Genomic DNA, 27,804 nt, shown 5'->3' with positions numbered 1-27,804 from the left:
ACCTTTTTTTGGAAAACATATTTACAGTAGTCAATGGCGAGACACAAATAATGTTGAATCGTGCCATGAATTACACATATGTCTGTCAATTTAAAAGATTTAAAAGATCATTTTGCATGTCAAGAAAGTCACAGTTCGTCGTAGGCTTATCTTAGTACCATTTTGTTTTGTGTGAAACCGCTCAGTGAACTACATCTCTCGCTCGCACAATATACGTCACCATCACCAACATGGCCGCCCCTTGTAACGTTAGCTTACCTGTGTGTTTTATCCAGCGACTCCTGGTCCTTTTATCAGCCGGGAAGCGAAAGAACGAGCAAGACCCGTTGCTCATGTGACTAAATCCGGTACTTTATACATCTATGTACGAAACACACAGGCATCATAGCTTCAGTGGCTCTGGGTAACTTGTGGTGAGCGAAAGTCATGACGCCACTTGTGCGACTTTCTTTCTAATTACGTGTATACTGAAACAGTTTTACGACAAACTGCGACTTTCTTGACATGCAATGCTATCTTTTGAATGGACAAACATCATATGTGTAATTCATAGCACAATTCAAACGGGATCAAAAAATATTTGTCTCTTGCAATTGATTAGCTTAAATATCTTTTCCGAAATAAGGTCCCATGGTGGTCCACCGGAAGGGGAGGGACTTCGCCTCTGTATGTTATCCATCCACATCTAAAGTGTTAATAGATGTTCCAAATTACCACACTTAAAGGCAGGATAAAAAGCCTGCTGTCAGAGAGAGGGGCTACATGCAATTAATCTTACAAAAAGTCATAATGGCACACCCTTTTTTGGACAGTCTCTCCTCAAAGGCATTCATGATGTTGAGCTTGGTTATACACATGAAAAAATGTATTTGTGAATTGTGTGAATAATGAAAAAAGAGAGCTTGAAAGAGAAGTTCACATCCTGTCTTACTCTTAAATCCACCCAGCTGGCCAATTGCTCTGTAAAAGTTTCCGAAAGTTACAAAATATGCAGCAAAAATGTTTTTTTTCATGGCACAAGCCTATATAGGCTACAAAAAGCTGTTCCAAAGATTTAGAAAATAGAAATTTAGTTATAACCTTTTTCTTTTTATCATATAATAACCGGAGCTAGCTAAATATTTATATACTTTGCTAAAAGGCTAATGTATCTCGAGTAGTTTCTAGTTATTTGAGGAATACTTTTACAACAGAAATGTGCTAGGGAGGCAGAGTGAAAAGAAAACGCTTAAACAGGCATTCAACTGACGTTACGTTACAGCAATTCACTTAAAATTTCTACCAAGTCTTTCTACCATTTTTGTTCGTCTGGACATCAGCCGTTAAAAGTTGTGACATTTCCCACAACACGTGAAAGAGACGCGAGGACGGGTATCGTGGCGGGGGCGGGGCTATGCAAATGAGCAGCCGTTGACTGAATAGATGCTCCCAGCTTCTGTGAGCGGAGCGGAGCGGAACACTTGCTGTGCTGTGGAGAAAAGGGCCAGAGGACGGAGAGAAAGTGGACGCCGCTCCGAACAAACAAAACAGATCACTTTCACTCGACCCCACAACAACATGGCTTCAAAGTGCCCCAAGTGTGACAAGACCGTGTATTTCGGTAAGTGATGCCCGCTTTATTTTATCCTACCTTTTACAAATGACATGATGGTGATCCCTCTCGTTTGCCAAAAGATTCTCCTCACAGGCGATAGATCTTTTTTGGACAACTTGTTACACAGTTTTTGTAATGCTATAGTTCCTTAATTTACAAATGCCATAAATAGTGTGTCTAAAGGGCTACAAAACAGTTAATGCCCATTCATTGGGAAAATATATAGCCTACGTTTACATTTACTAAAAATGCCTACTTTTCAAATGAAGTTCTGAATGTAAATATTCAGTTTGGGTACTTCTCTGTGTTTTGAGCTATATCGCAACATACAGTAGGATATTAAAAGTTTTTTTGTCGTGTATGTTTGACAGTAGCCTAATACTGGATCCATAAAGCTCAATATTGCCTTAGGCTTTTTGTTCAGTGGTGGGAAAAGTGTAAACCCTTCCTACATTTCCCAAAGGAATTTCACACATAAGGGAAGTTCACAGCATTCCTTAGGCATTTTGTTTTAGGGAAAGAGTTGCTGGCAATGTAAATGATTGACAGAGACAAACTTTGGGAAAACAAAAAGCTGGAGAGGCAACTGGGTCAATGTAAACAAAAGCCCTAAGAGCAAATATTTCAACAAATGTATACTTTTTATAACATATAAAATGATTTTAATGTATGTGAGAGAAAACCTGCCCCATCCGCACTATATTCACAAAAATGGATGAATGATTTATCTTATTTTGACACTGACGCGTGCCATTTTTAATTTGTTGTGTTTGGTAAACATCCAAGCATGGCAGTTGGCTTTTGGAGGGTTGCTGATGAAAGCCCTTGCCAAGAGTGCAGAAATGCCATATGCTGAGATTGCCCACTCACAGCAGAGGAGCACAGCAACATCATGCTGCGTCAGGGGGTCAAAAACCTGTAAACGTGCTCCTTTTGCATCCTTGGAAACAAAACACACATTTGGGCAAAAGGCTTTGAGTCACCCTTAGCCACAGTGAGGACAATGGCATCTTATATTTACTATAACAGATGTTTACAGTGAAAGAAATGCACACAGACAAGCGCAGAGCAGAGGATTAAAGGAGCTCAGGTCATGAAGATAAACAAAAATTTACTTTGCTGCTTCTGAAGGCTGCACATGATATGCACCCTGCTCAGTTTATTTTCAGGGAACATGCTGCTGTCCTATTGAACCACGAGTAATCCTGTGTTTATGTTTGGACGCATGCTGGGAACAAAAAATTCGTTCTTCGGTGCTGATCTTTTCTACACTTCACAGCACACATCAGAGCTGTCACGGGGGTCAAAATCAATTATGTGAGTGGATGGAAGTCCTCTTATGTAACAGGAGTAGCAGCAAACATCACAGCTGCTGCACATGCTCTGCTATTGGTCCCGAGAGTCACTGGCAAGGCATAATATGTGCGCAAATAAGATTTATTTTCCTCTAATACAGATTTTATGCATGTCTGAGTATTCATTTGTGTCGTAGCCTTAATTCGATGCAGCGACTGAGTCACAACTCCTCTGTGAGTTATGTTATTTTTTATGTAACATATTGAGATCCATCCTGGCTGAGTTATTTTTGGTTGGGGTGTGTCTTAATGGGTGGTGAGCGCCCAGGTCTGAGTCGACTGTAAGGATGATGAACGGCTACTAGGAACCAGCATGGGTGGAATCAGCTGCACACGTCAAACCAGGGAGGATGGGGAAAAAATGAGGGGGGGGGGGTTAATGACAAAATTAAAGTTTCAGTCATTGCAAGGGAGGATATCAAACCTATGACAAGGCATGGGAGAGGTCAGGGTGGGAGAAATGTTTGGCTTGTGCTGCTGCCCACAGCCTGAAGCATCAACATGATGTCAGTGATGGATTTCAGAAACTGTAGAATGAGCTCAGCAGCTCCACCTACGTACATCCTCCTCTCTGCTATTTGGCTCTCCAGAGATGCAAGAAATCCTGTGCTTTGAAATGTTCAGGTCTGCAGAAGAGTTAAAGACAGAAAACACACATGAAGGAGGGTGTAAAGTGGAAAAAAAAAATCCCCTGCTTCTGATCTACACCAGGACATGTGTTATCGATAGAGAAAAATGTCTATTTCCCGTTCCATTTTGCTCCCATTTTTTCTTCTTGGTTTGTGGTGTGCTATATAGAGCAGTGATTGGCCCACCCTGCAGTTACCCACCTGGTCCTCCAGCTGGTGTTGCCCAATATTGGATTTAGCAGACAAAGCTGTTTTTAACATTTGATTCTCCTCCTCTTTACTTCTGCAAAAAAAAATATATAAAAAACCTCATTTCACATGGTGGCGGTGAGCCACAGTCTGAGGAAATGTGTTTTATTATTTTCCGTTCGTTACTTTAATGGACAGCTGTTTTGTGGTGGTGATGGTTCAATTTCATCGCCACTAAATGCAAATGTTGCTGTCGTTCTCTTTGCTTATGAAGTTTCTACAACCCTAAGTGCAGATTTTTTTTTTCAGAAACCCAAATAAACGGCAACAAAAAAGGAAACCGTCGCTTGCTGCTGGTGTTAAAAGAATGTGAACATTTTACTTTTTAATTGTAGGGTTGGTTGACTTCAAATTCCCAGCGTCCACATTGTGGCCTCACATCTGTTAGTTCCTGTGCTACAGAGATGCTTAGAATACACCAGGGACTATTGGCTGACATGTGACCAGTCCCCAGTGGAAATACACTGTTAGCGTGTGATAGAGTCCATGCAGGACACAACACAGCATGGCTCACTAAGTCTCCCAGCTCCAGACCCAAATTCAACTCTTGTGCACGACAAATTGAAGCAATGCATCTTTGTGCAGCTAAGTGAATAAACAAGAACCTAATGGGAACTAATGGTGCTCTGCTCTTTCATTCACCAATTCCTATCACTCTAGCTCTCTTTCCTCTTCTTCAATCACTTGCTCTTGCCTCAGGCCCTGAATTCCTCTTCCCCTGAATTATTATTTTTTTAACTACAAGGACTGGGGGAAATGGGGTGAGATGGCTAGCCTTTATTTAAACGGAGACTCTCAAAGTGCCTCATGCATTATAATGAGAAACGACATCTCTATTCACACAAAGCTCTTTCTGTCTCCTTCCAGCGAGGCAGAATACCTCTGTCCTCTCAGCCTGACGATACATTTCCCACACACCTCCTTTTTTATCCCGCTTTTACCCCAAACATCCACACAATATCCTTATTTTCGTCCCCTGTTTTCTGTCAACGCTAGAGTACCCTGTTTCCCAGTGGGCTGTGTGAATGTGCCTTGTCAGTTATGTAACATCGTTTCTTGAGTTGTTGCCTCCTGCTGATTGCCATTGCATAACCTGCAAGCTACTGTGCCTCAGTCAATGAAGGTCCTTTTTCTCTGCCTTTTTGAGGCACAAATATGATCCCCTAATGGAGATGGCATTAAGCTTTGTGCTGAAAGTCAGGCTGCCCCCCCCCAACACAGGTGAAACCAAACCACCTTGCAGCAGAATGACCTGTTGCATAACAGCAGAGGCATAGAGGAACAAAGGTTGTCTGTAGTTCCCTCAAATGACTCACAGTTTAAAGTTATAATCCTTTTCATTATATCAGATCTCATATTTGATATTATTTATGCATTTTTTCAGCAATCGGTCAGTGTATTTGCATTCTGTTTTGCCTCTCTATATATTAGTCTTCTGTCCTCACTGTGCGTGTATAGATGCACAGCTATGCAGCGAGCTAGATGCACTTCCAGTAAAGGCTGAAGACTGGCATATTGGACAAAACACAGCACATTCAATGATAGATTACAAATCAGAAAAAGACTAGATAGAATTAGACCAAAGGTTTTGTAAAAATAATGAAAAAACAAGAAAACTGGATTCACAAAAGTATAGATGCATGTACACGGAAGGCACAAGAGCGAACAGTCCGTTCAAGGTAGAGCATAGACTCAAGACCAGCACATAATCCTAAAGTGCAGCTAGCTAGATTCTACGTACTAAATTGTAAACACTGCATTCATTTTCTACCCTGGTATCCCCATCCTCTGTGATATTTTCTGCCATGCTTGAGATTTTTCCCTGTAGGAAGCTAATTTCAGTACCCATCCCTGAATAAAATGATTTTATTATTTTATTTTTCTTTTGCGATGAGATTCACGCGTGTTTATATTGCGATGACGGTGAAAATTTATCGGCCAGCACCACTTGACCTCTGGCTCAGTACACATAGAGACAAGAGAAAAAAGGAGAAAGAAAAATGACAAAAAATTGGAGTTCATGCGAACGTCTGAGATCAGTCTGAGCTGTCTCATAAACACACACACGTTTGGTGCGTACATTGCTAGCTGGCTTACAGCTATCCCGTCGGTACATTGTGGCAAAAATTATAGTCTGAACACCACTTAATTTAACTTTTTTCTACACTTTGAAAGGGAAGTATTCCTCTTGACCATGTGCTCATGTAGACACGGTCGATTTTATTACGCCACTTTACAAGACTCAGATGATTTCACTCAAAGTAGTTTAAGCACTTCTACATTTTATGCCTCTGTCATATGATGTCTACCCCTCGAGGGCTGATTATCCAATTACCAAAGCCTAGATCTGAAGGTGCCACTCTTTTGATACAGTCCTACTTCCTCATTTGAAGACATGGTCCGCTACTCTGTAATCTAGTCACGCAGACTAGATCTTTTTGAAGTCCCTGTAGCCGGGACACAGTGTCCTGACCGGTTAGAGATGAGGTGCATTGTGAGGCAAGCAGTCCCAGGAGGTTCAGGGAGGGCGAGCAAGTCACCGAGGCAGGGACTCTGGAGCAGCGCTTTGCCTGCGGCTCCTCTGACCAGCGCAGACAGGATGTGAGTTAACTGCAGCCCATTTACGTTAGCAAGCAGGATTCATGAGGTCGGCCTCTTTTATTCACAGAGGGAGGGGGGAGAAAGGGAGAAAGCCCGGGGAGGAAACCTCGCCTTGGCTGAGGCGACAGACGACCTCCAGAGCTAAGTTTTGCCACAGGGTTGCATCAGCCACAGGGAGAGACAGATCCAAATTTGTGTTTCATAGTTTCTCTTTAGCATCGCTCCGCACACTGCACAGTCACTGTGAGCACCACAGAGCTGCACGCATGCATTGACCCTGAACAAATTTCGAATGTTTAACACACCACTGCCGGGGTCAGAACCAGCAGTGGGTGATCTTTTAAAACTCTTTTTCACAACTTCTTTTAAAAATATTTCAACACCTTATCAAGTACTTAATGGATTATTAATCATGTGTAATTGTGTTGAATGTTACAGTTTACACAATTAATGTACAATAGTGCTGACATGATGGTCAGTGTGAGGATTTACTCCTTTCTCTGTTTTATATCATTGTAAATACTGTATGTTTGGGCTTTGGACTCTTGGTCACAAAAGAAGACACCTGAATAACTCACCTTGGGCTCTGGGAAATTATAATGGACATTTTTCACAATTTTTCAGCATTTTATAGACGAAACAATTCCGTGATGAATCGAGAGAGCGGCAGATTAATCGATAATGAAAATAATCATTAAAACTAGTTAAGATGTTTAGAACAACATCCCTGTAAAAAGAACAAAAGTGCTCACCAAATCATCAAGATTAATAATTTTAATCACAATATCTAGCCAAATAATTGGGATTATTATTTTAGGTGTAATTATGTAAACCTGTTACTCAGATATTATAGAAATTTTATGACCGTGTGAATTGAGCATTTTGAAATTGAGCACAGATTGTTCCCACACTCAATAAAAGACACTGTTGTAGGTTGAGTATGTGATGAATGAGTTTGTTTAATGCACAACTTGAAAACTCCTTCAAAGCCGCTTCCCTTGGTGAGGTTGAATGTCCCTGTGTGCCCCGAATGAATGGCGATTGTCTTTAAGTTAAGTAAAAGGTCACAAGTCCTTGAGGGTGTTTGTACTCCAGAGAACAGAATAGTTAGAGGATGCAGTGAAGGAAACACAGGCTGCTTGTTTTTTCCTTTCTTACATCTCTCTTGAGATATGAGCTGGGTTTTTTTGTTTTTGTTTTTTTTTTACTAAATGTACCTCCCATATTTGGGTCCTGCTTTGCCTTTTGGGCCTCCAGTCAGTCAGTCAGGTGTATGGTGTTTATTAGGACATGCTGTGACAGAAAAACACCCACGTGGACTCAGCTGTCACTGATAGATGAAGTGAATGAGAAAGAGAATGGGGAGAGGGCTGTGTGTGTGTGTGTGTGTGTGTGTGTGTGTGTGTGTGTGTGTGTGTGTTTTGGTTTATGAGTGTGTTTTGGACGGGTTTATTGTAGGAAGAGCTGAACAGATGGGTCCACATTACCAGAGGGTGCAACAGAAACGAATCCAGCTAACCGTGATTTAGAGATATTTACAATAACATTGGTTACATCATGAACATTACGAAGAGACTTGTTCATAAGCTCTTGATTTGACATTTGACATCAGCCTCATCTGTGACAAACTGATTGAGAATATAGTAATAAACTGTACATTTTTATATAGCAATGAGGTCTTTGATGATTACTATTTACCCTTGAGCTTCATTAAAGTGTGTTACATCTTTGTACACTTCTCTTGAAGCCGTTAAACAACCAGAAACAGCCTTTACAGTTGTTGCTATTTTTATCTCCTGCAACACGCCAAGCAGCGGACGTGACGTCGTCCTCTTTGTCAAATGCATTAGATTTCTCCCCGTTGCACCCTGATCGAATTATTGAGTGATAAGAGAGCACCCATATGACATTTCAGAGCCCAACCCCCTGGCGGACATTTATGCTGGGAGTTCAGCTGTATAAATGATGTCCTGTACTTGTACTGTTTATCTGTTGCAACTTTTAGGCTTTAAGTAAGACAGACAGGACGAATTTCCTGCCAACCCAGGGTGAATCTCAGTGCATCGTTAGCTCTAGTGTTTGGGCACAGCTGCCCTGTCACTGTTGACACAGCAACCATAATTAAGTCATTTGGAGAAATGGGCCTTTAATGTTTTCCCTCTGAAGACCCCTTGTTAAAGTTCTGTTGCTTAATGTTCGGTCCAATTAAAGTGTGTTTGTTGCAGGCCTGCTCCCATGCTCTCTGTACACGGAGCATAATTGGTTTCACTCTTAATATGATCTGAAGTGTAGCTGAATCATGTAACAGGACAAACAAAATAAATCGAGTTAGCGAAGTTCTCTGATTTACCTCTTTCTTTGCAAGCAGAACAGATACTCTACTGGAATATCACGAGTCATTCGTTTTCAAAGATGCTGAATCTATTTGATGTTTTTACCCATTGCATTAGATGTCCTATGACTCCAGTTCCCCAGGAATAAAGTTAGGCCCAATTAAGGATTTCTCTTCATTAAAGACCATGACTGCCCCTATCTAATGCTTTTGTGTTGGCTCCTGATAAATCTTTGTGTCATGGGCAGCTGTCATGGATAATTTGTCATTAGAACAGTAGAAAAAGCTTAATTTTTCAAAATAAAACATGAACAAGTGAGGGTAAACTGCGCTTTCTCATTAGTTATGGTCTTCTACAGATGTTCAAAGTATGCGTATATATATGAAATGCATTATGGCTGTGAATATGTCTGACCTTATTAAATCAGAAAGCCATTTATAATTTATATGCTTTTTCCATTTAGTGAGGTGTAAATCACGTAAATCACTTACTCATGCCCTGAGCTTTGAATGGCAAAAAGTACTTAGATGAGATGTTGCCCCTTAATTTCATGCCAGTGTAAAGCCAGTGGTAGTGCTAATGCTGTCGTAATGCCGTTTTGTGTTGGGCGTCAAGGACATTTCTTTGCACTTGAGCCTGTTTGGTAATTTCCTGGCTCCAAATCAACTTAACTGTGCTGAGGTGGGTGGAGTGCCACAGCTGAGGTTGTGTTTATGTGCTCAGGTGGTGCAGTGCACAGTTCGGCACCCATTTCTACATGAAATTGTGCTCATGTTTCTGTTTCTTCACACCTTATCACAAACGCAAGCGCTAACAGCAGTTTTTGTGGCTTATTTGACTAATGTGCACACACAGACCTCTTCAGAATCACAGAAACACTTTAGAGTATGATATGTTTTGCCTCCTTTCCTTTGATTAATGTTTAGTAACATCAGTGAAACCAAGTACTTGTAAACATCAAGGCTAAATCAGTGAGAAGAGGAGTCAGCAGCAGGCTGTCTCAGTGATTTAAACCATATTGACAATGCAATCAGAGAAGCCAACCGTAGACGTAAGAGCTTAGACCAGGAATTTACAAATGAAGTTAAGCAGCTTACAGTGATGCAGGTATCATATGGTTATGGTGATGACCTCTGACCAGCACTCAGTTTCAGTTTTCGCATCCTCTTGCCTGGAGCTCAGTGTTCATGCAGTACCATCGTCTCTCAGTCAGTGCTTAATATGAATAATGAACATGTATTTTACTTTTTTAGAGACACAATGTGATTTCAATAATGACATCAATGTGAAAAATCTGAATTGTCCAACACAGGCTCAGATGTTTTAACATAAAATAAACTGCAGTAAAAAACATTATATTTGGAACACCTCCCAAGCAGCAACCACCACAAATTAAACCAATACATGTAGTACTTATAATAGCTTTTAACGCCTTTAACCATATTTTGACATATTGGTCTCCATTAACTGCCAAGATGAGGTACATCCAATTTTCAAGTTTTCATAGCTTTGACATATACTGACATTTCACCTGCTTTCATCTCTTACTCTTAAACTGACAGTTCACTTGCTTTCTTCAACTACATCCAGTGTTTACATACAAACGGACAATTCAACTTCCTACAGTGCTTGAAGTTGAAGCAAAATGTTCAAATCCTATTAACAATTACAATTAAACTGACTGATTAAACTTCCAACACACATTTAACTATTAACACTGTAAATTGTTCAACTGACACTTCAACTTCAACTGAAATTTCAATTGCTTTCGTCATTTACAGTTCAGCTGAGTTTACTGCTTTTAGTACTTACTCGTCAACTGACAATGGGACTCAGAAGGGATTGTCAGTTCTTCATCGCCTCCATATTTTGGTATGTTATATTCAATGAAAGTGGATTGCTAATACAGGGTTTCCCCCAGAAAATTGTAAACCACCCAGATTCTGACATATCTCGTCTCATGATCAATGTAGTTTTGTAGGTTACGTCACATTTACATTAAATATATGGCATTTGCTGTCCATGCCCCTGCTCTTTATCCTGAAGGTTAATGTTCTGTATTATAACGTTTTTCATAATGTTAGAGGAGGTGGACTTCGTGGCAGGCGAGGTGGCTCAGGGAAAACCCTGAATTATTGGAATTACTTAAATCGAGATATCTGTTTGTAGGTTTACAGCAAAAACAGACACAAATGTCAGGTGAGATGTACTACAACTCTTCAACAGTGATTTCCCAAAGCAGTTCCACTGTTAACATATACGTAATCACAGGGAATTCCTTTGTTGTATACTTCTGAGTGAGGCAAATTGCAAGCAGTTGTGAGAGAATTGGCAAAAAGGATTTGGCACATCCTCGTCGATGTTGACAATGTAAATGTGAATATCCGGAGAGACTTCCCTGTGAACAGGAGCTTGTTTGTTTACACAAGTGGGTGCATTTACCCTCGGGTTGTTGCCGTAATAAGACAGAGGAAGACTTGGTGGCATTTCAGTCGCCTCATTTGTGCCCACACGTTTACTATTTTGGGAGGCGAAGAACAGTCTATCAGTCCATTGGTGGTCATTTTTATTCTTCAGTTTGTTGGTTTTATTTATTTTGGGGTTTTTGTCATCTTTGCATGCTTGTAAAATGTCAACCTACATGTATATTTTCTGGCTTTATTTCAGTGGTCATGGCTATATGAAGGATAGTAAAAATAGAGGCTCGGTTGGAGCTGGGGGTATAAACATCTGGGCCAGAAGCAGATCCCCTCCACCTCCCAGACTCCATAACTCCCACAACACATAATACAGAAGGACAGGCTCACCCCTCTTATAATAACAACTGCCCTTTAAAACAGGGAGCTGTTAAACAATGGAATTTGTTACTACACACAGACAGTCATATACAGAGGAATGAGGACACGCTTGCAAGACTCTGATGTCTGTTTCCATTCATACGCTGACTTTTCAGATCTGTCTGGAGGTGTGTCTGCATTCATGAGTCAGTCGCTGACATAAACACATACACACTAAATGTGCAACATTGAAGACACACTGGCAAACTAAATGTTTTAACACTGTAGAAGTGTCAGGAGGTATATGGGTATCTGCAGATTTAGGAGGAAATAAATCACACTCAGAACAGACAGGTTAAACCCCTGCTGGTTCCATTTATACTCTCAATAAATATTTTCTGAAAGTTTAAAGGTTTGTGACAAATTAATAATTTTAAAGGAACTAGAAAAGGCACAATTTACTGAAGGAGTGTGCTCACTTACACTGAAACTTGCATGAACAAACTTGCATGAACAAACAGGTTAAAATGTTAATTATTCTCTTGGTGAAATATTTTATGAAAGTTGAAGCTCTGAAAGAGTTTGCATTTGTTGAAGTCTAGCAGCCGAAAGCAGTTGAAATCAGTTGAACTGTAATTTCTTACAGTTTAAGTTCAAGCACTGTAGGCAGTTGAATTGTCAGTTTGTACAGTATGTAAGAGCAGAAAGCAGGAGAACCGTCAACTTAAGAGTAAGAGATGAAAGCAGCTGAAATGATGAGTGAGCACTAAACGCTGTCAAACGGTGAAAGCAATTGAAGTTGAGGTTGAGGTTGAAGCGGCAGTTGAACTGTTTACAGTGTTAATAGCTGAAGTGTTGGTTGGAAGTGTTGAAATCAGTTGACTTGTAATTGCTTAAAGCATTTGAAGTTTAGTTTCAAGTTCAAGAACTGTAGGAAGTGTAAGAGATGAAAGCTATGAAAGCAGTTGAACTGTCAGTTGAAGTGCGAAAGATGAAAGTAGTTGAACTGCCATGCAATAGAAAGAGATGAAAGCAATTGAAATTTGGGTTTAAGTTGAAGCGCCAGAGAAAGTTGAACTATGTACACTGTTAACCTGTCAGTATGGTTCTTCAGAACAGCTTCAGAACTATAAACACATTTGATTTCTGTCAGACAACACTACATATGAACTAGTTCTGTTCAGGCATAACCTGACCCTTAATAGTTTAAGTGTCAGTTGAAGTTGAAGCACTGAAAGCAGTTGAATTGCAATTGCTTGTTTGAAAATGTTGCATGTTTCATGTTCAAGCACTGAAAGTTGTCTAATTGTCAGTTGAAATGTAAATGACAAAAGTAGTTGAAATAGTTGAAGCTGAAGCACCAGTGACAGTTGGGCTGTGCAGTGTGCACACTGTTTATAGTTGAAGTGTCAGTTGGTATGTAAGCAGTGACAGACAGACAAAAGCTACTGATCTCGGTCATACGTTTCCATTTAACTCTAGTGGTGGTGTCTGGAGGATTTGTGGCCATCCTCTGATTTAAGAGCATATTATTGATTTAAAGAGTGTTTTATTGCAGGCTTTTTACTCTGAATAACTATCTTTTAAGAGTGATTTAACATATCCGGCAGTTTGCTTTGTCCAAGTCAGCATTCCTTTGCTCTCAAGTGTTGATGGGAGGTCTCCCCCTCCCTCACCCCGCACCCAATCCCTAGCTATTCTCCAGAGCGTTGTTGTCTCAGTGTTGTAATTGACAGGGAGAAATGACAGTGAAACTGATTTGAGAGTAAACAGAAACCTCTGCAGGGAGTAGTCTGATCTCCTAAAGCAATCCTGAGAAGCATTTTCCACACATGATACCCATAACACAATTTTCACATCAAATTAAATTTAACTTATTATCGAAAGAAGTAAATTAATTTGGTCAAAGAGTCAGACGCATTACAAAAATTGACAAAACCCACAAAAGGAACAATACCAAAGAAAAGCTGTTGTTGTCTCATTCCTCTCTTAACTGCTACCTTCTCCCCAACTGAGGTCTCTTAAAATTAAAAGTCCTGGGCTGCGTCTGTTTGAATATGCTAGGTACTGCTCATGCAAGACAGGTTATCTGTAATACTAATATCTGTGCATTCTCAAGATGTGTGGTATTGAATCTAAAAGTGTGGATTGGTTTTGAAAAGTCTGTTATAGATCAGAAAAATGACTTCCCCACTTGAACGTTAAGCATTTTTATAATGAAATTAAACATTCTTTAATGCGAGAAGCTATCAAATTCATGTTATCCTTTTTGTGACGTCCATATTTAGTTATAGTTTGTCTTACAGTTTTGTTTTTTGTTATTTTTCCTTGAGTTTTTTTAACAAAATAGTTCTTTGCATTCCATGCTGTTCAGAAACTGACTCTCAAATCTCTGATGTATGAATTAATTTGCTTCCTGACATGATGCTGACACAGGAATTTGACAATACTTTTACAGGTTATGGTTCATATAGGAAAGCAGCTAGAGAGAGGAAGTATAGGAGGAAGTAATCGTCTGTATGTCTGCATACATGTGTGTTTTTGACTGAGGGTATGTAGGAAACAGACTCCTGTATCCGGCTATTTGTGCCCTGCCTTGATAAGAGAAGGTGTTTCCTCTGCTGCCTGCACGACTCCTTAGGGCCCATTGTGTGGAAGCAGCAGAGATTTATTATTGGAAAGGGTATAATTAGGGTTCTTTGCTTGTCTGGTGGGCCGGTCGGTCTGGGAGACTGGAGAAAAAGGGGACGGAAATGGGGTTGAAGGGCCGTCTGCAGCAGGATGGGTATACTGTAAACTGGGGGAGGGGTGTGTGTATGTTTGGAGGGCTAACACAAAGGATCTGGGTTAGATATGGGCACCCCCTGCTGCTCCAGCTGGACTGGGACTCACGCCACTCTCTGTCTATCCTGCAATGACATCATCATTGCATCCTGTGTGGTACACAGGCATTCCCAGTATCTCTCCCCGCCCTCTCAGAAAACAATCACTCAGTTGGCACGATGACAGGGTTTCCCCCTGGGCACAGCAGCCCAGAGATACAGTACAATCACTATTCTGGAGAGTGAAGCAATGAGGGACGTCATTCTACTCTGTGATGAGTAATTGAACGGCACATTATAACACATACAAAGCCCGACACAATAAAGGCTGTTGTCCACAGTAATGTATATAAATGCTGCTTTATGTGAATGTTTGTACTCACCCCCCACCCCTCTGTCTCTGTGTTTTGTCTTTCATGTGCAGCTGAAAAGGTGTCATCACTCGGGAAGGACTGGCACAAGTTGTGTCTCAAGTGTGACCGCTGCAACAAGCTCCTGAACGCTGGAGGCCACGCTGAGGTCAGTAAGACACCACTAGTAACAGTACAATACTGTCCCCTCACTGCTGAAATGAACTGCATCTGAAACAAATCTTTGAGTGAGAAATCTGTCATCTCTAATGCTGCAACAGTGGAGGAAAGTAACTAAGTACATTTACTCAAGTAATACACTTGTACTTTACTTAAAGGTTCCATATGTAAGAATGTGAAGCAATATGTGTATTAATCGCTTTGTATTGCCAATGTGTGAACGGATTGTATCGTAACTAAAAATGAGACCTTCCCTGACTTTCTCGGTTGCCTGTAACAGTGGACTGATTTCTATGTAAACGACTCATGGCGGTTTTTCCGGGAAAATCCAAAGGGTGTAACGTTTATGCGCGCTCCCGAGTGCCTTCTCTTCTACCGCGGCACCCACCGCAACACAGAGGCCAACACAAAGTCCAAAGTCAAAGCTAACATTACAGCCAAGCATGTGAAATATATTGTGATATTGTGGTTTTAGCTGGCTAATGTTAGCTAATGTTAGCTTGGTTGCTAACGCGGACGGATTTCTAGCTAGTTAACGTAGCAAAATACTGTCTTGAGTGGATAATGTCACCTAACTCATCCAGACTCCCGGGGCTGATCTGGCTGGTAGATTGGCTGGCTTGCCATTTGCAGGTTGCTTTGTCGGCTGGCGCTGAAGGGTGGCCGGTGCCTGATCCATGCACCGTGACTGGGTTCCAGTGGCTGGCTAACCTTAGCTTGCTTGCTCGCTAACGTTATCGCTAGCAAAATACTATCTGAGTGCATAATCAAAGTGGGCCGACGACGCATCTCTCTTGCTCGCTGTCTTAGGTCCAAGCTGGATTAGTTTAGCTCTTATTCCGGCTCTCTTCCTGGGGCGATCACACAGATTGTGGTGGCGTTTGGTCTGGCTAGGTGGTCAGAAGATGCTGTGGGCAGTGATCGTCTCAAGGTCCACTGCACTTAATCTAATCCCTGCCCTTTCTTTTCTGACGCTGATGAGTGTATTTCTGTCGTAGGCTAACAACCCTGGTCCAATTTAACCCCTGTGTATAACTAACGACTGCTTTCTACTAGCCAAGAGCGATGCAAGGTAGGGGGGCCAACTAGCTAACTGTAACCTAAGTTAAGTTAGGGTTGGCTGGCTGTGGCGTGGCGTGGCGTGGCGTGGCGTGGCGTGGCGTGGCGTGGGTCTGGCGTTGGTTGCTTTGTGGTGTTGTCTGATGGGGTGATTTACAAAGCAAGCTAGTCAGTATCATGGAGACAATAGTCCAAACAGAATATAGGAACATTAGAGATAGTAATGTTATTCTAAATATGATTTGTAATTTATTTTTCAGCTTTCAGTATTCATTTCAGCATTCAGTCTTGTGTATGTCACGTCACTGTTTTGACCGATGCCCAGGGTGATGCTCACTCAAGCCTACGGCATGCGAGCACAAGCAACAGGATGCTGACTGCAGTTCAGTTAATGGCCACCGGTGTTATTAATAACAAGGGTTTTCTGAAAGTTACACATAGAACCTTTAAGTAATTAAATTTTATGCTTACTCCTCTACATTTCAGAGGGAAATATTGTACTTTCTACTCCACTACTGTACATTTATTTCAAAGCTTTAGTTACTTTCCAAAGACTATTAAAATGCCTCTTACACCTGCATCAGTAAGAATATTGCAATAATATTCTAAATGGAGCCATTCTGCATTATTTTAAGTATATTTTTGTACTTTTACTTAAGAGATCTTGATTCTTCTTCCATCACTGGCAACTAACAGTTATTTTCATTAGCAATTAATTGTAATAATTATTTTTTTTGATTAATCGATTAGCTGTTTAGTCCAAAAAAAAAGTTTGTCAGAAAATGGTGAAAATGCCCATCACAGTTTCCCAAGGTGACGTCTTCAAATGGCTTGTTATGTTCGACCAACAGTCCAAAATCGAAAGATGTTCAATTTACAATGATTTACAGGTTCAGCTTCTTGCTTAAAGGTACTTCAACAGGGTTTAAACACAAGCTTTCTGGGTGATGGTCAGACTATCTAAGAACCATAAATGGTGAAATTTTAAAGGAAAAACCACAAGATATGGGTTTTAACGTTGTAACTGGGGCAGTGACATTGACTCTTTGTAGCCTGTATAGCTGTGTGCATGGAGAAGGTCACTAACATTGCCTGGGGTAGGAGCTCACTTCCCACTGAGGCCATTCATGCTAACATTATATGCACTCAGAGATGCTGTGAAGCACTGTGGCTAACTGTGTCCACCAAATGGCTTATGTTTGGACTTTATGGGCTTTTCTCTTTTAATGCAAGTTCTATTTTAGGTAATTATGTTGTTTTTCTTTATACAATATCAGCACAGTAGCGTTGATCACACAGGGTCAAAGGCCAACACACTCCATGTCTTTACAGTTCGTTGACTGTTGTTGTGAAATCTAACAAGGGGAAGTCAGTGCTGCCTGGTCATGTATTGACTTATTGACAGGTTGCCTCTACAGTGGATCCTCAATGAAAAATGCTAACCATGTGGCATGTTTATGCTTTTAGGAAAACGTTTAACATTGGCTTGTTTCAGGGATTAAAACTATGAAAAATTATAGTTTCGTACACAATAATAGTGTGTAAGTTTTTATTGAAAAGCTCTTGACATATGTGTAGTGTACGCCAAGGCACTAGGCTAAATATCTGGTTCTAGACACTTGGTGATGAAGGGACTACATGCAGGGCTAGTTTGTGAAATACTGGAGCTGACAAGCTAACACTAACACACTAGCCATCCAGGAAGATGGTAGTAGATGGTTAGTCAGTCACAACAGATGTTCCAAGCTTCTTTCTACTTTCTCTGTACTGTGTCATTTACTCCCCCATGTTTGTTCTCAGTATTGTGCATAATTTAATTCCATGAAGAGTTATTTATTGAAGAGGGGGATGTTTTTGTACCATCGACTCCTGCCTCATAACTGTCTATAAACCATTTCTCTTTTGTGGAACTCTCTTTTGTGTGGTTTTTACTCCAATAGAGGAGGTTAAATATAAGTGAACGGTGCAACTCTTCTAATAAGCAACAACACCTTCCTCCATTTTGGACTCTTTATCCCTCAAAAATTAGCACAATTGAGACCGTTTGCTATTGGTCAACGCTGCCAGTTAATGTGTCAAACTTTACCAAAGTTAAACTTTGTTAAACTTGACTGTCTTTGGACTGGATGAGGGTCTTTTTCAAGAGTTTTTCAGTGGGTAGAGATATTAAGTTCTTTTATTTCATTTAACTTCACAGAACTTGTGTATTTTATACAGGAAATTGCTGTATACATGCCTTTTTCCTGTCTTGTTGTGTGTCTGGTTGCATGTCAGTATGAGTTGTCCTTGTGGGAATTTTAACCCCCTCAGCATTACAGGATGAGTTGCTTTCAGATCCTTTTTCCTCTCTGTTACATAATCACACTGCAGTATCATGTCTCAACATAGATTTCCCCGACTGTGTGCTCTGCTCACTATCCGGCACCTTCACCCTGGGGATTTTCTTATCATCCCCTTTTTTCTTTTGCCTTTCATGACCCAGCCAACGATTAAATTCTCACCCTCTCACTTTCTCTGTTTGTGGGTGAAGATTACACACACCTCTCTGAGTCTCACGCTCCTTTCTCAACACAAAGAGGACGGGATCTCAGCGAGCTGCTCTGCTGTTTAATCTCTGCATGATTTCAGTAGCGTAGTCACACAATCTATCTGAGGCCTGCACTCTCTCGGCCCACCATCCTCTTCTCCTCCTCCATTCTCTCGCTCCATGGACTGCATCCAAATCCAACCCCGAGCTGAAGCGCCATGTCTTGAGCCGGAAAGCGTGTAAAGGGACTGGTTTTGTCGGGGAGGGTGTTTGATGTCATCTCGGGCCTGTTATGCAAAAGGGTCTGACCCTCAGAGCAATACTGACTGCTTCTTTAAAAGGAGTCGGGTGCAGGACGAAGTCCACTGTGGCCTGTCGTCTGTGGGCCAAAGGAGGGCAGCAGCTTCCTGCTGATGGTGGCAGAGAGCCAGGCTTGAAAAGACAAAGTGACAAGTCTTCACCCTAAAAGATCAGGGTTGTATTAACCTTTAGCACCTGATTAGTGTCAAAATTCGCATATCTTCTTTTTCGAGTCATAACTCAAATCAGAATATACAGACATTACACTGGAACTTAATCTCCTGTGAGAAACATTTATAAATCCAAATTGTCATGAAATTGTAAATGTTCAAATTTTAAGTATTATTCTGAACACTTTAAGGACTTGTCCTCCATGTTGGCTTAAAAGTAAAGGGTAAGTAGTAAGGAAATTTTAACAACTACAATTCCATGACAACTAGACAACCTTTATCTGCTCATGAAGCAAATGTGATATGGCTGAAAGCTCCAGAACAGCTAATAAATGGACCTTGAGGTGAGATTGTTTGCTGTCTCCAATGAGCTTTGAAAGTCAATCTATAAATCCACTGAGAAATCATATAAAAAGGTGCTTCTTATAGCTGAAAATCTTGCCCCATGATCGTCACATTTAGACTGTTTCTTAGTATCAACAGTAATCCAATTGCGACGCTGTATTTCAGTGGATAACAGTGAAAGCAGGAACTGCTAATAGCGAATACAGAATGACTACAGACTCGGTGCAAAAGTAAACGATTATAGGTGGAAAAAGGTGTAACAACCTACAGCCACAGTAACTCACTGTCTCCATGGCAACATCACAGTTTCTGTTTTTATCAGTCAAAGCTTAATGGGAATTTAATGCTAAAACTAAAATAAATATATTCTTCATAAATGGAAAATTGAAAATGGTAATCTTGAGTTATGGCCCACTTAATATCTATGTTTTGTCAATCTAACAAGGGACCACAAAAATTAGCTTTTTGTTTGTTTGTTTTACACTACTACTATTTCATCTACTGATAATGTTGTTTTTAAAACCTTCAGACATACAAGCTAAAAACCCAAACAATTTCAAATTGAGTAAAAATGTTGCTGTTTGTTTATGATGACAAGAGTGTAACATTGTCGGACTCATGATGGACAGTTTTTAAAGAAAGGGATCAAAATCAATAAACCAGAACCTTTTTTTTTTTTTTTTATTTATTTATTCCACACATTCTTCTCCGTTGTCAAAATCTGGTGCCTACATTACCCACAATGCAACTCGACCGACAACAGTTGTGTCTGAGATTCAGATGTGTTATGCTAGTAGCAGCTAATGTAGCCTCTAGCTGCTATAGCCTCAATCAGAGATGAGGAGCGGGCTGCAGATGTCTGATGAGCTCACTTCTTTCTAACTCCACACCCCCAGATTTTTAAGATTATCAAATTTGTAGTTTTCAGCTCCAATCGTCTCTGACTCAAGTGACATCAGGTGAGGCAATTTGTCAGATTTCACACAGCTCCCTCTGGAACTTTTTTTCACATATGCAGTAGTGCTCCCCAAGACCTGTAAATAGATTTTGATGTGTAAAATCAGTGGAGTTCCCTTTTAGGAAAAATATATTTCTCTTACACAAAAGTGTGTTTTTTTGTTTTTTTTTTCAACTTTCCCCCAATTTTGATGATATAATTCGAGAAGGAAAAACCACTCTTAGGTTGAACTGGCTAATGGCATAACCTGTGATGGGATCACAAGTAGCCTAAACATTGCTTCATTTTAAGTAAGTAAGTAAATTTGGGATCCACTGTCCTAGAACATGTACAGTACCACACACTTGCAAAATGACAGGATCTCTGAATAGCCTGAAAATAGCTACCAGCTAATACATGAATGCCATAAGCCTGTAAATAAAAGAAGTATAAAGCAGAACAAAAACAGCAAAGTTAATCCACCTTCATTCTGGTCTTGAAACTCAGCAAAGCAGCGAGTAGAGGCTGAAGCAACGGGACACAGAGCTTAAGAGGAGGATGAGGAAGGGAGCAGGTCAGGAAAGAAAAGATGTAGAAGACAGATTTCAGTGTCAGGATGTGGGAAGTTAACTTCGAGGAAGAGAGTGGGCTGTGCCGCGATGGATAATCCATTTTTAGGGTCCCTCTGTCTCTTGACGTTTCACAGCCAGAGCTGCAGCAATACTGTACAGCAGACTGTTACCAGACCACTCAGTTCACAATGAAGCCCTGTGTGTCCTGTCCTGAGAAAGTCATCAGTGCTTTGTCACAGCTTGGCATCGGCCTCCAGACCTTCACGGATCTCATAAATATCAAACAGGAAGTGTGAAAGGAGTGCGTGGCTGCTTTAACAGTAGCTGATCCTGTCGCCGTTAATGCATTATTAAAGGTGAGAGAACAATCCTTTTTTCTGCCACACCGTCTTCTGAGAAAAACGAGCTCATGTGGCCAAAGCAGAAGGGATTATGGATAGTATGTCCCCTTTTCCCTTACTACCCAGGGCCTGGCGTCTTGCCAGTGGCATTCGCTTGGTTCTTCTCTTCTATGGGCATTGAGCTCTGGACCAGTGGCCACCCTGGCCCTCAGCCCTGATCCCCTACCCAAGCTGATCATGTGCTCCTGCCATGACCCCCACTTTCCCAGCATGCATTAGCAACAGGCCATCTATGTCTTAGAGTAGCTTCTCTGCCCTTCAGGTGGCAGACGGTCATGGGTGTACAGACACGTAGGTTGAGTTCTGTTTCCTGGATACAGCTGACGTCATTATGTGTTGAGATGGGGGAAAAGGCTTGTCTCCATTTTTGGACACAATCTCTCCATCTCCTCTTCCACCCACGGAAAAAAAGAAAGATCAAAACCAAAATATATGATGTCAGAAAAATGTGTGAAGAATATGACTTCTCATCACATGTCATGGTTGCATTTTCCCATTTGCGTCATTTAAAATCCTTCCATCCCTATTGAGTCAGTTTAATCTGAATGTAATAGTGTTTTTCTGTCTCTCCCGCAGCACGATGGAAGGCCCTACTGCCACAAACCATGCTATGCTGCCCTCTTTGGGCCCAAAGGTAAAGTACCGGCCATTTTATTCAACATACACTACTTCACATTCACATTCACAACATGCAGTATGTCAGTACCTGTTAACTAAACTTTATCTATACTTTATTATTGCATCTTAACTGGATTTGTTATATACTCTTTTGTAATGTTTGACATTTGTCTTAGTTTGTTTATGTTGTTTGTATTTATTGTTGTAATGTGTTTATGCTGCCCTCTCGGCCAGGTCTCTCTTGAAAAAGAGATTTTAATCAGACTTTTACCTGGTTAAATAAAGGAAAAGGAAATAAGTTGAAATTTTTAGTATGTAGGCCTAAAAATGACTTATTCATTAATAAATAAGTAAATATACTGTATAAACAAAAAGCTGAAATTTATGCATAAATAGATCAATATTTTAATTATTAAATTAAATAAACAAATCAAAGTGCATACATAAAATAAAGAGTGTTAATTAATTAGGAAACAAAAAATAAATGTCTGTAATTTATTACTACATTTTTACAAAACTACATTTATTTACTTCTGTATTTATGTGTCTGTTTTAATTACCTGCTACTGATGTTAGCTAGCTGCGATATCTTTATTTTGCGATTAATTACCAATATTTATTCATTTAATTGTGTATTTAAAAAATATTTCTGTATTAATTTAAGCTTTTTTTATTATTTCATGTATTATTAAAATATCTATTTATTTATTTATGTATTTTTTTTATTTACAATCAAAAATTAAAAAATACATTTTAGTCTCCATAGAGTTGGAAGTTCATCAGCAGAGTCAATTATAATATTTTAGTGCCGATCTCAATGTTAAATTAACTTTTCCTCCTCTTTTTTGCAGTTACAGATGTTTTTTCACCTCCTCTCCTGTTACCTTTTCAGGTGTGAACATTGGTGGAGCCGGCTCTTATGTGTACGATACTCCAGCCAACAACAACCCGTCTCCCACTAGTGTGGATTCAGCTACCAAATCTGAGGAGAAGCGAGTGTTCGCACCCAAGGCAGCGTCGAAAGGTAAGTGAGAAATGTGAGCGTGTATTCATACTGTATGTACTGTAAATTGTGGATCTATCAGCAAGTGCTGACTGAAAAAAAAAAAAAAAAAAAAGCTACTTGATAGGGCCCTTTTTGTCCCTTAAGATTTTGATGTTTTCAAGAAGCTGTAGGTCTGCTGACTTAATGATAAGAACATCAATACACAAAGTCTTTTGGGACCTGAGGAGGATTTTCTCAGACGTGTTCGACAGGGTGTGTGTGTTCTGGGAAATCCCTGTCAGCAGGAACAAGATCATTTTATCTGGTGTTTTTCATCGATTTATCTCTGCTGTGCAGTTTTCAGTTAGTGGCCGTTACCCACCCAGTTGGCTGTTGAAGCCAGAAAACTCAGCAATGATTTTAGGATTTTGTTACCTTTTTGTATCTAAATCTTTTCAATGTGTGGGGGCTAAAATTTCCAACAGCTTACCAGATGACATGAGATCTTCGGAATCTTTTACAATTTTTATTTAATCAAATAGAAAGAGGAGAGAAGCGTGAATGTATTCAGTATTTTAGCACAATTTTTATAATGTGAAATACTGGATCACAACTTTCAGTCAGTAATGTAGCAGGGGAACAGCAGTCTTTGATGTTGTCATGATTTGGGGCCACAATAGAAATAAGTCATTTTAACTTTTAGTGTTTGTTTTATATGGTGTTTATAGTTTTATTTTGTCTGTTTTGAGTTTCTGCATGTTCATGTTCTACGTAGAAATGAGTCTTTCATTTGTTTGTTTGTTTGTTTGTTTTTTTGTGAATATGTGGGTGTGTGGGAATAAGTGTGTTTTGTGTAGGTTGTTTTATTACAGAATAAAACTGAACCAGTGTCTTTGCCTTTTGGCACCACCTGCAGTTCCCAGCAGAGCACTAAACATGTATGCTAAACATCCATCGGCTCCCATGATTGGCTTTTGTAAGAGGGAGTGAATAAAGTGTTTTAACTTGGCAACCAGAATATTTAAATTGGCAAAATTAGCCTCTTTACTCAACAATTCCCTCTTGAAACATATAAAAGCTGTTTAGTACTTGGCTCAATGATATTTTTATAACTGTACATTATTCATACTCTAGATTTCACACCTAACTGGAAAGATTAGTGGTCATTTATTGAACTGTTTCCCTTGGAGTACATTTTGCCTTTCCAGTATTGTAATGTGTCTGTAATGTGTCAGCAGCTGGCAGCATCACCACTTTTTCTGGAGAGGCCAACCTGTGTCCCCGATGCAGCAAGAGGGTGTATTTTGGTAAGTAGTCCCACACTTCCAGGAAACAAGGTGAAGCAAAAGGTGTGAACCTGCAAAGTGGTTGCCACGGTGTCTCACAGGTGTGTATGTGTGTGTCTCACAATAGCTGAGAAGGTGACATCACTGGGCAAGGACTGGCATCGACCCTGCCTGCGCTGTGAGAGGTGCAGCAAGACTCTGGCTCCGGGCAGCCACGCAGAGGTGAGAGAGAAAAAAGATGTTGGAAATGTTGAAAAGAAGAAACGACAAAACTGTGAAGGGAAAAAAAAAGATCAGTAGAAACAAATAGAAAGACAAATACAAAAGAAATGCTGTGACGGAAATACACTCTGTGTTCAGTCTAATGCGAGCCAATACGACTGTTCTGGCATAAGTTACATTTATGATGCCTATAATGTTCAGCTTTTTTTGACACTGTCATAGAGGTGTTAATTCAATTATATGTTTATGGTGATGGCGATGTACTGAACGGCATTATATTGAGAGATGTTTCTAATATTCTGCCCCCCTCATGTATGTAAGTGCGGAGGACAAAACATTTGAAACAACTCTCAATATACTGTAGTCCAGTTCAACAGCACCTTTAACTACGACCTCAGTGAGAAATATAACTGAATCTACACATTTCTGACAAACTGAACATTTCAAGCTTTGTAAAGATAGATTATGCGGCAGAGCTGTTGTATGGGACTGCATTATATTGTACTGGTGTATGTAATAAAGTGGCCATTGCGTGTATAATGCTCGATTTTAAAAAAATAAATATATAAATAAAAAATTTAAAACTAATGAGGAAGCGTTTCTTGGATTTGACAGCGATGTGACACAAAGCAGGTTCTCCTGATGCACGTGGTATGAATTCCAAGCAAAGTCGAAGCACATCTGTTTCGTCAAGTTACAAAAGTTAAAAGGCCTTTATGGCTACGTGATTAAAAACAGGACCAACGCGTATCGACTGTGGGTTCAAACAATTGCACATTCAGACAAGTGAATTAAGTACAAGCTTCAATCACACACATGAGAATTTTTTGGGCTCCTTCATCACACTTGTAATAAATACTGAATAAATAAACACTGTCACAGATAATAGTAAAGAAAACATATATACAAGTAAATTCTCTTGAAATCATATCAATCACCAACACCAGTAAATGAACCCGCTCCAAACAAGAGAGAGAAAGAAAGAAGAAAATAAAAGGAAAGAGAGAGAGAGAGAGAGAGAGAGAGAAAGAAGTAAATAAAAAATGCTTTAAAAATAGATAAATAAGAAAAGACAAAAAAAAGGAGATAAATGAAACAAGAAAACAAGGGGATAACAGAAGAAAAATGGGGTGGAGGTGGGGAAATCAACACCTAATTCATGTCCTGAAGAAGGTCAGAAATCTTTATCATCATTGAGACCAGGAAATACAAAAGTTTCCCTTTTGTAATAGTCTTTTCATCCTGTCACTACTCCTTACAGGGTTAGGGATGACTTCAGTGATCATCATGTAGCCACTATAATAAAGCCTTTTTAACTTTTGTATCATGACAAAGCCTGGACTTTTTTGCGACAGAAAAATAATCCTTTTATCGTGTTAATGTTTGTATTTTTTTTGCATTCCAGCATGACGGCCAGCCGTACTGCCACAAACCGTGCTATGCTGTTCTCTTCGGGCCCAAAGGTAACCGCTAGGGGGTGCTGTCAACCCACCGATTATCAGCCACACTTGAAACAGAACGTTGTTTGTCTGAGCACTTGCTCCACACGTTGCACACAAATAAGTGTTACTCAAGAGTCATTTCATCATAACATTGTCTGCAACACAGCAGATTCTTGAGCCTGTACAGGAAATGTTTTGCAACCTCTCCTGCTCATGCTGTACCTTCTCTTGCCCTCTCCATTAACCCCTGACAACCCACTGCTGTCCCTGTGGTTTTTCCAGGCGTGAACACTGGTGGTGTGGGCAGCTACATCTATGACAAGGAGCCCAGTGCAGTGACCGAGCCTTGAACCTTTGTCCCCTCAGCCTCATCCCTCTTCTCTACACAACACTGACCATCAACCACAGTATTATTTGTAGCCTTTTTCTCTTCCCCACCTGTGCGTTCATACCTGAGACAACCAGCCTTCTGCTCCAGATCCTTTTCTCCTTTATTCTGACCCGCTCCCGGCAGATTTAGCACCATGAGGAATGATTTCAAAGACGTGTTTTATGTTTTTGCTCCATGAGAGCCGTCAGCACAACCACATGCAGTATTCCCACATGATTTGTAAAGGTTATTACACACCATTCAAATAATTTCAAACATTTTTGCCGTGTTTACACAATTATATATGTATGCGAACACATTAAATGTCACCACAAAAAAATATGAAGGTGTTATATTTCAATTTTGTACCCTGGCAACAGTGTGACTGAGAATGAAATGACGTATGTCTAAAAGAATTGGATGAAAAGTGATTTACAGGTGTGGAAAGGTGCATTGTGGGTGGAGGTGCAGAGCGTTGACTGACAGCCAGAGGCTGCTGCACGCACAGGTGGTGCTCAGGAGCACGGTGCCAATAAATCTGTATTTAACAAATGCTATATTTACAGTTTGGCTGCCTGACAACATTCCTTATGTGAAAAAAGTGGGAGTCTGTTTAAAAAAAAGTCCCAACATATTGTAAAAAGGTGGGAAAGTTGATCTCTCAGGCAAATGATTTTCAACATCCATGAGGCTGTATTGAGTCAACATGAGTTTATTTTACTTTTGAGCAAACATTAATAACCAGTTTTATGTCAAAATCTGGATAATAAGATGATTTGCTAATAAATAATACAAATGTCTTGTCCCAGTTGTTATACTTAATACTATTTTAAAAGTGAGGCGGAATGTGGGTGAAGTCTTGGGAAGGGAGGGCTATGAGTTGCCACGAGAAACATGTATTTATTACTTGATTCAAGGCCTTTAAATTTCATTAGACATTGTACTACTACCCTTTATGGGATTGATTATGAAGGAGGTAAAACAAGGCAATGTAAGCTGTATAAATCTCTATGATCAAGATTTTTATTGTTATTTTCAAATAAATAACCCTGCTGTTATTTTCCGAGAGATGATGTGCTATTCGAAGTATTGTATTTTTTGCCATTAGCAGAAACAGTAGCTTAGCTTGTAGAAACAAAGACGAGACACTGCAGACAAGTCATTCTGTAAGAATGTGCATTCTAGTATTATTGTATGACTGTTAGCGTGTTTGTTTTATTACCTGTTGTACATCATAGGGCTTTACAGACACTGCGGGGCTCACTGTTTGTAGAACTGAAACGCAGCACTTCAGCCCTGCTGCATTCTCTTTTTAATCCCTCGAATAAATATTTCAGAAACTCTTCATCTGTGTTATTACAATTATTGTTTGACAGATTTTAAACTCTCTTTTCTGTTCATGAATTTCAATAAACAAACACTACATGTGGTGTGAGTTTGTGGTTTTGTTGTCTAACTATGAGTTATTTGTTTACATTTGACTGGATGGAAAGTAAAAATGAACAGCTACACTGAGGGTCATGTATCTTTTTACATGTACTTGTATTCGATTCAACCCAGTCTGACCTATGAATACTATAAACTACTTCAGATTACAGTCTTGTGATTGAGAGGCCACCAGCAAAAGCAGGTGAAGTTAATGTGTCACCCTCCCTTTTCACAATGATACAGGGAGCAGTT

At 40.0% G+C, this 27,804-nt stretch overlaps 1 protein-coding gene across 2 annotated transcripts; it reads left to right on the top strand.

Moving 5' to 3' along the window:
- Positions 1-1,407: 1,407 nt before the first annotated feature.
- On the top strand, positions 1,408-27,554 carry crip2 (cysteine-rich protein 2). Of its 2 annotated transcripts, none has more exons than XM_044166079.1 (8): positions 1,408-1,600; positions 14,785-14,879; positions 21,778-21,835; positions 22,712-22,843; positions 24,043-24,111; positions 24,218-24,312; positions 25,718-25,775; positions 26,037-27,554. In XM_044166079.1, exons 1-8 carry the CDS (start codon positions 1,423-1,425, stop codon positions 26,102-26,104), a joined length of 753 nt encoding a protein of 250 aa, XP_044022014.1. In that variant the 5' UTR covers positions 1,408-1,422; the 3' UTR covers positions 26,105-27,554. The 2 variants fall into 2 exon arrangements, with proteins under 2 accessions (XP_044022014.1, XP_044022013.1); XM_044166078.1 differs by having other exon boundaries at positions 24,040-24,111.
- Positions 27,555-27,804: the final 250 nt, after the last annotated feature.

This window comes from Siniperca chuatsi, linkage group LG15 (genome assembly GCF_020085105.1).
Source record: "Siniperca chuatsi isolate FFG_IHB_CAS linkage group LG15, ASM2008510v1, whole genome shotgun sequence".
In the NCBI taxonomy this organism is placed as follows: domain Eukaryota; kingdom Metazoa; phylum Chordata; class Actinopteri; order Centrarchiformes; family Sinipercidae; genus Siniperca; species Siniperca chuatsi.
The sequence above is the reverse complement of the archived record's forward strand: the minus strand, read 5'-3'. Positions and strand labels throughout refer to the sequence as shown.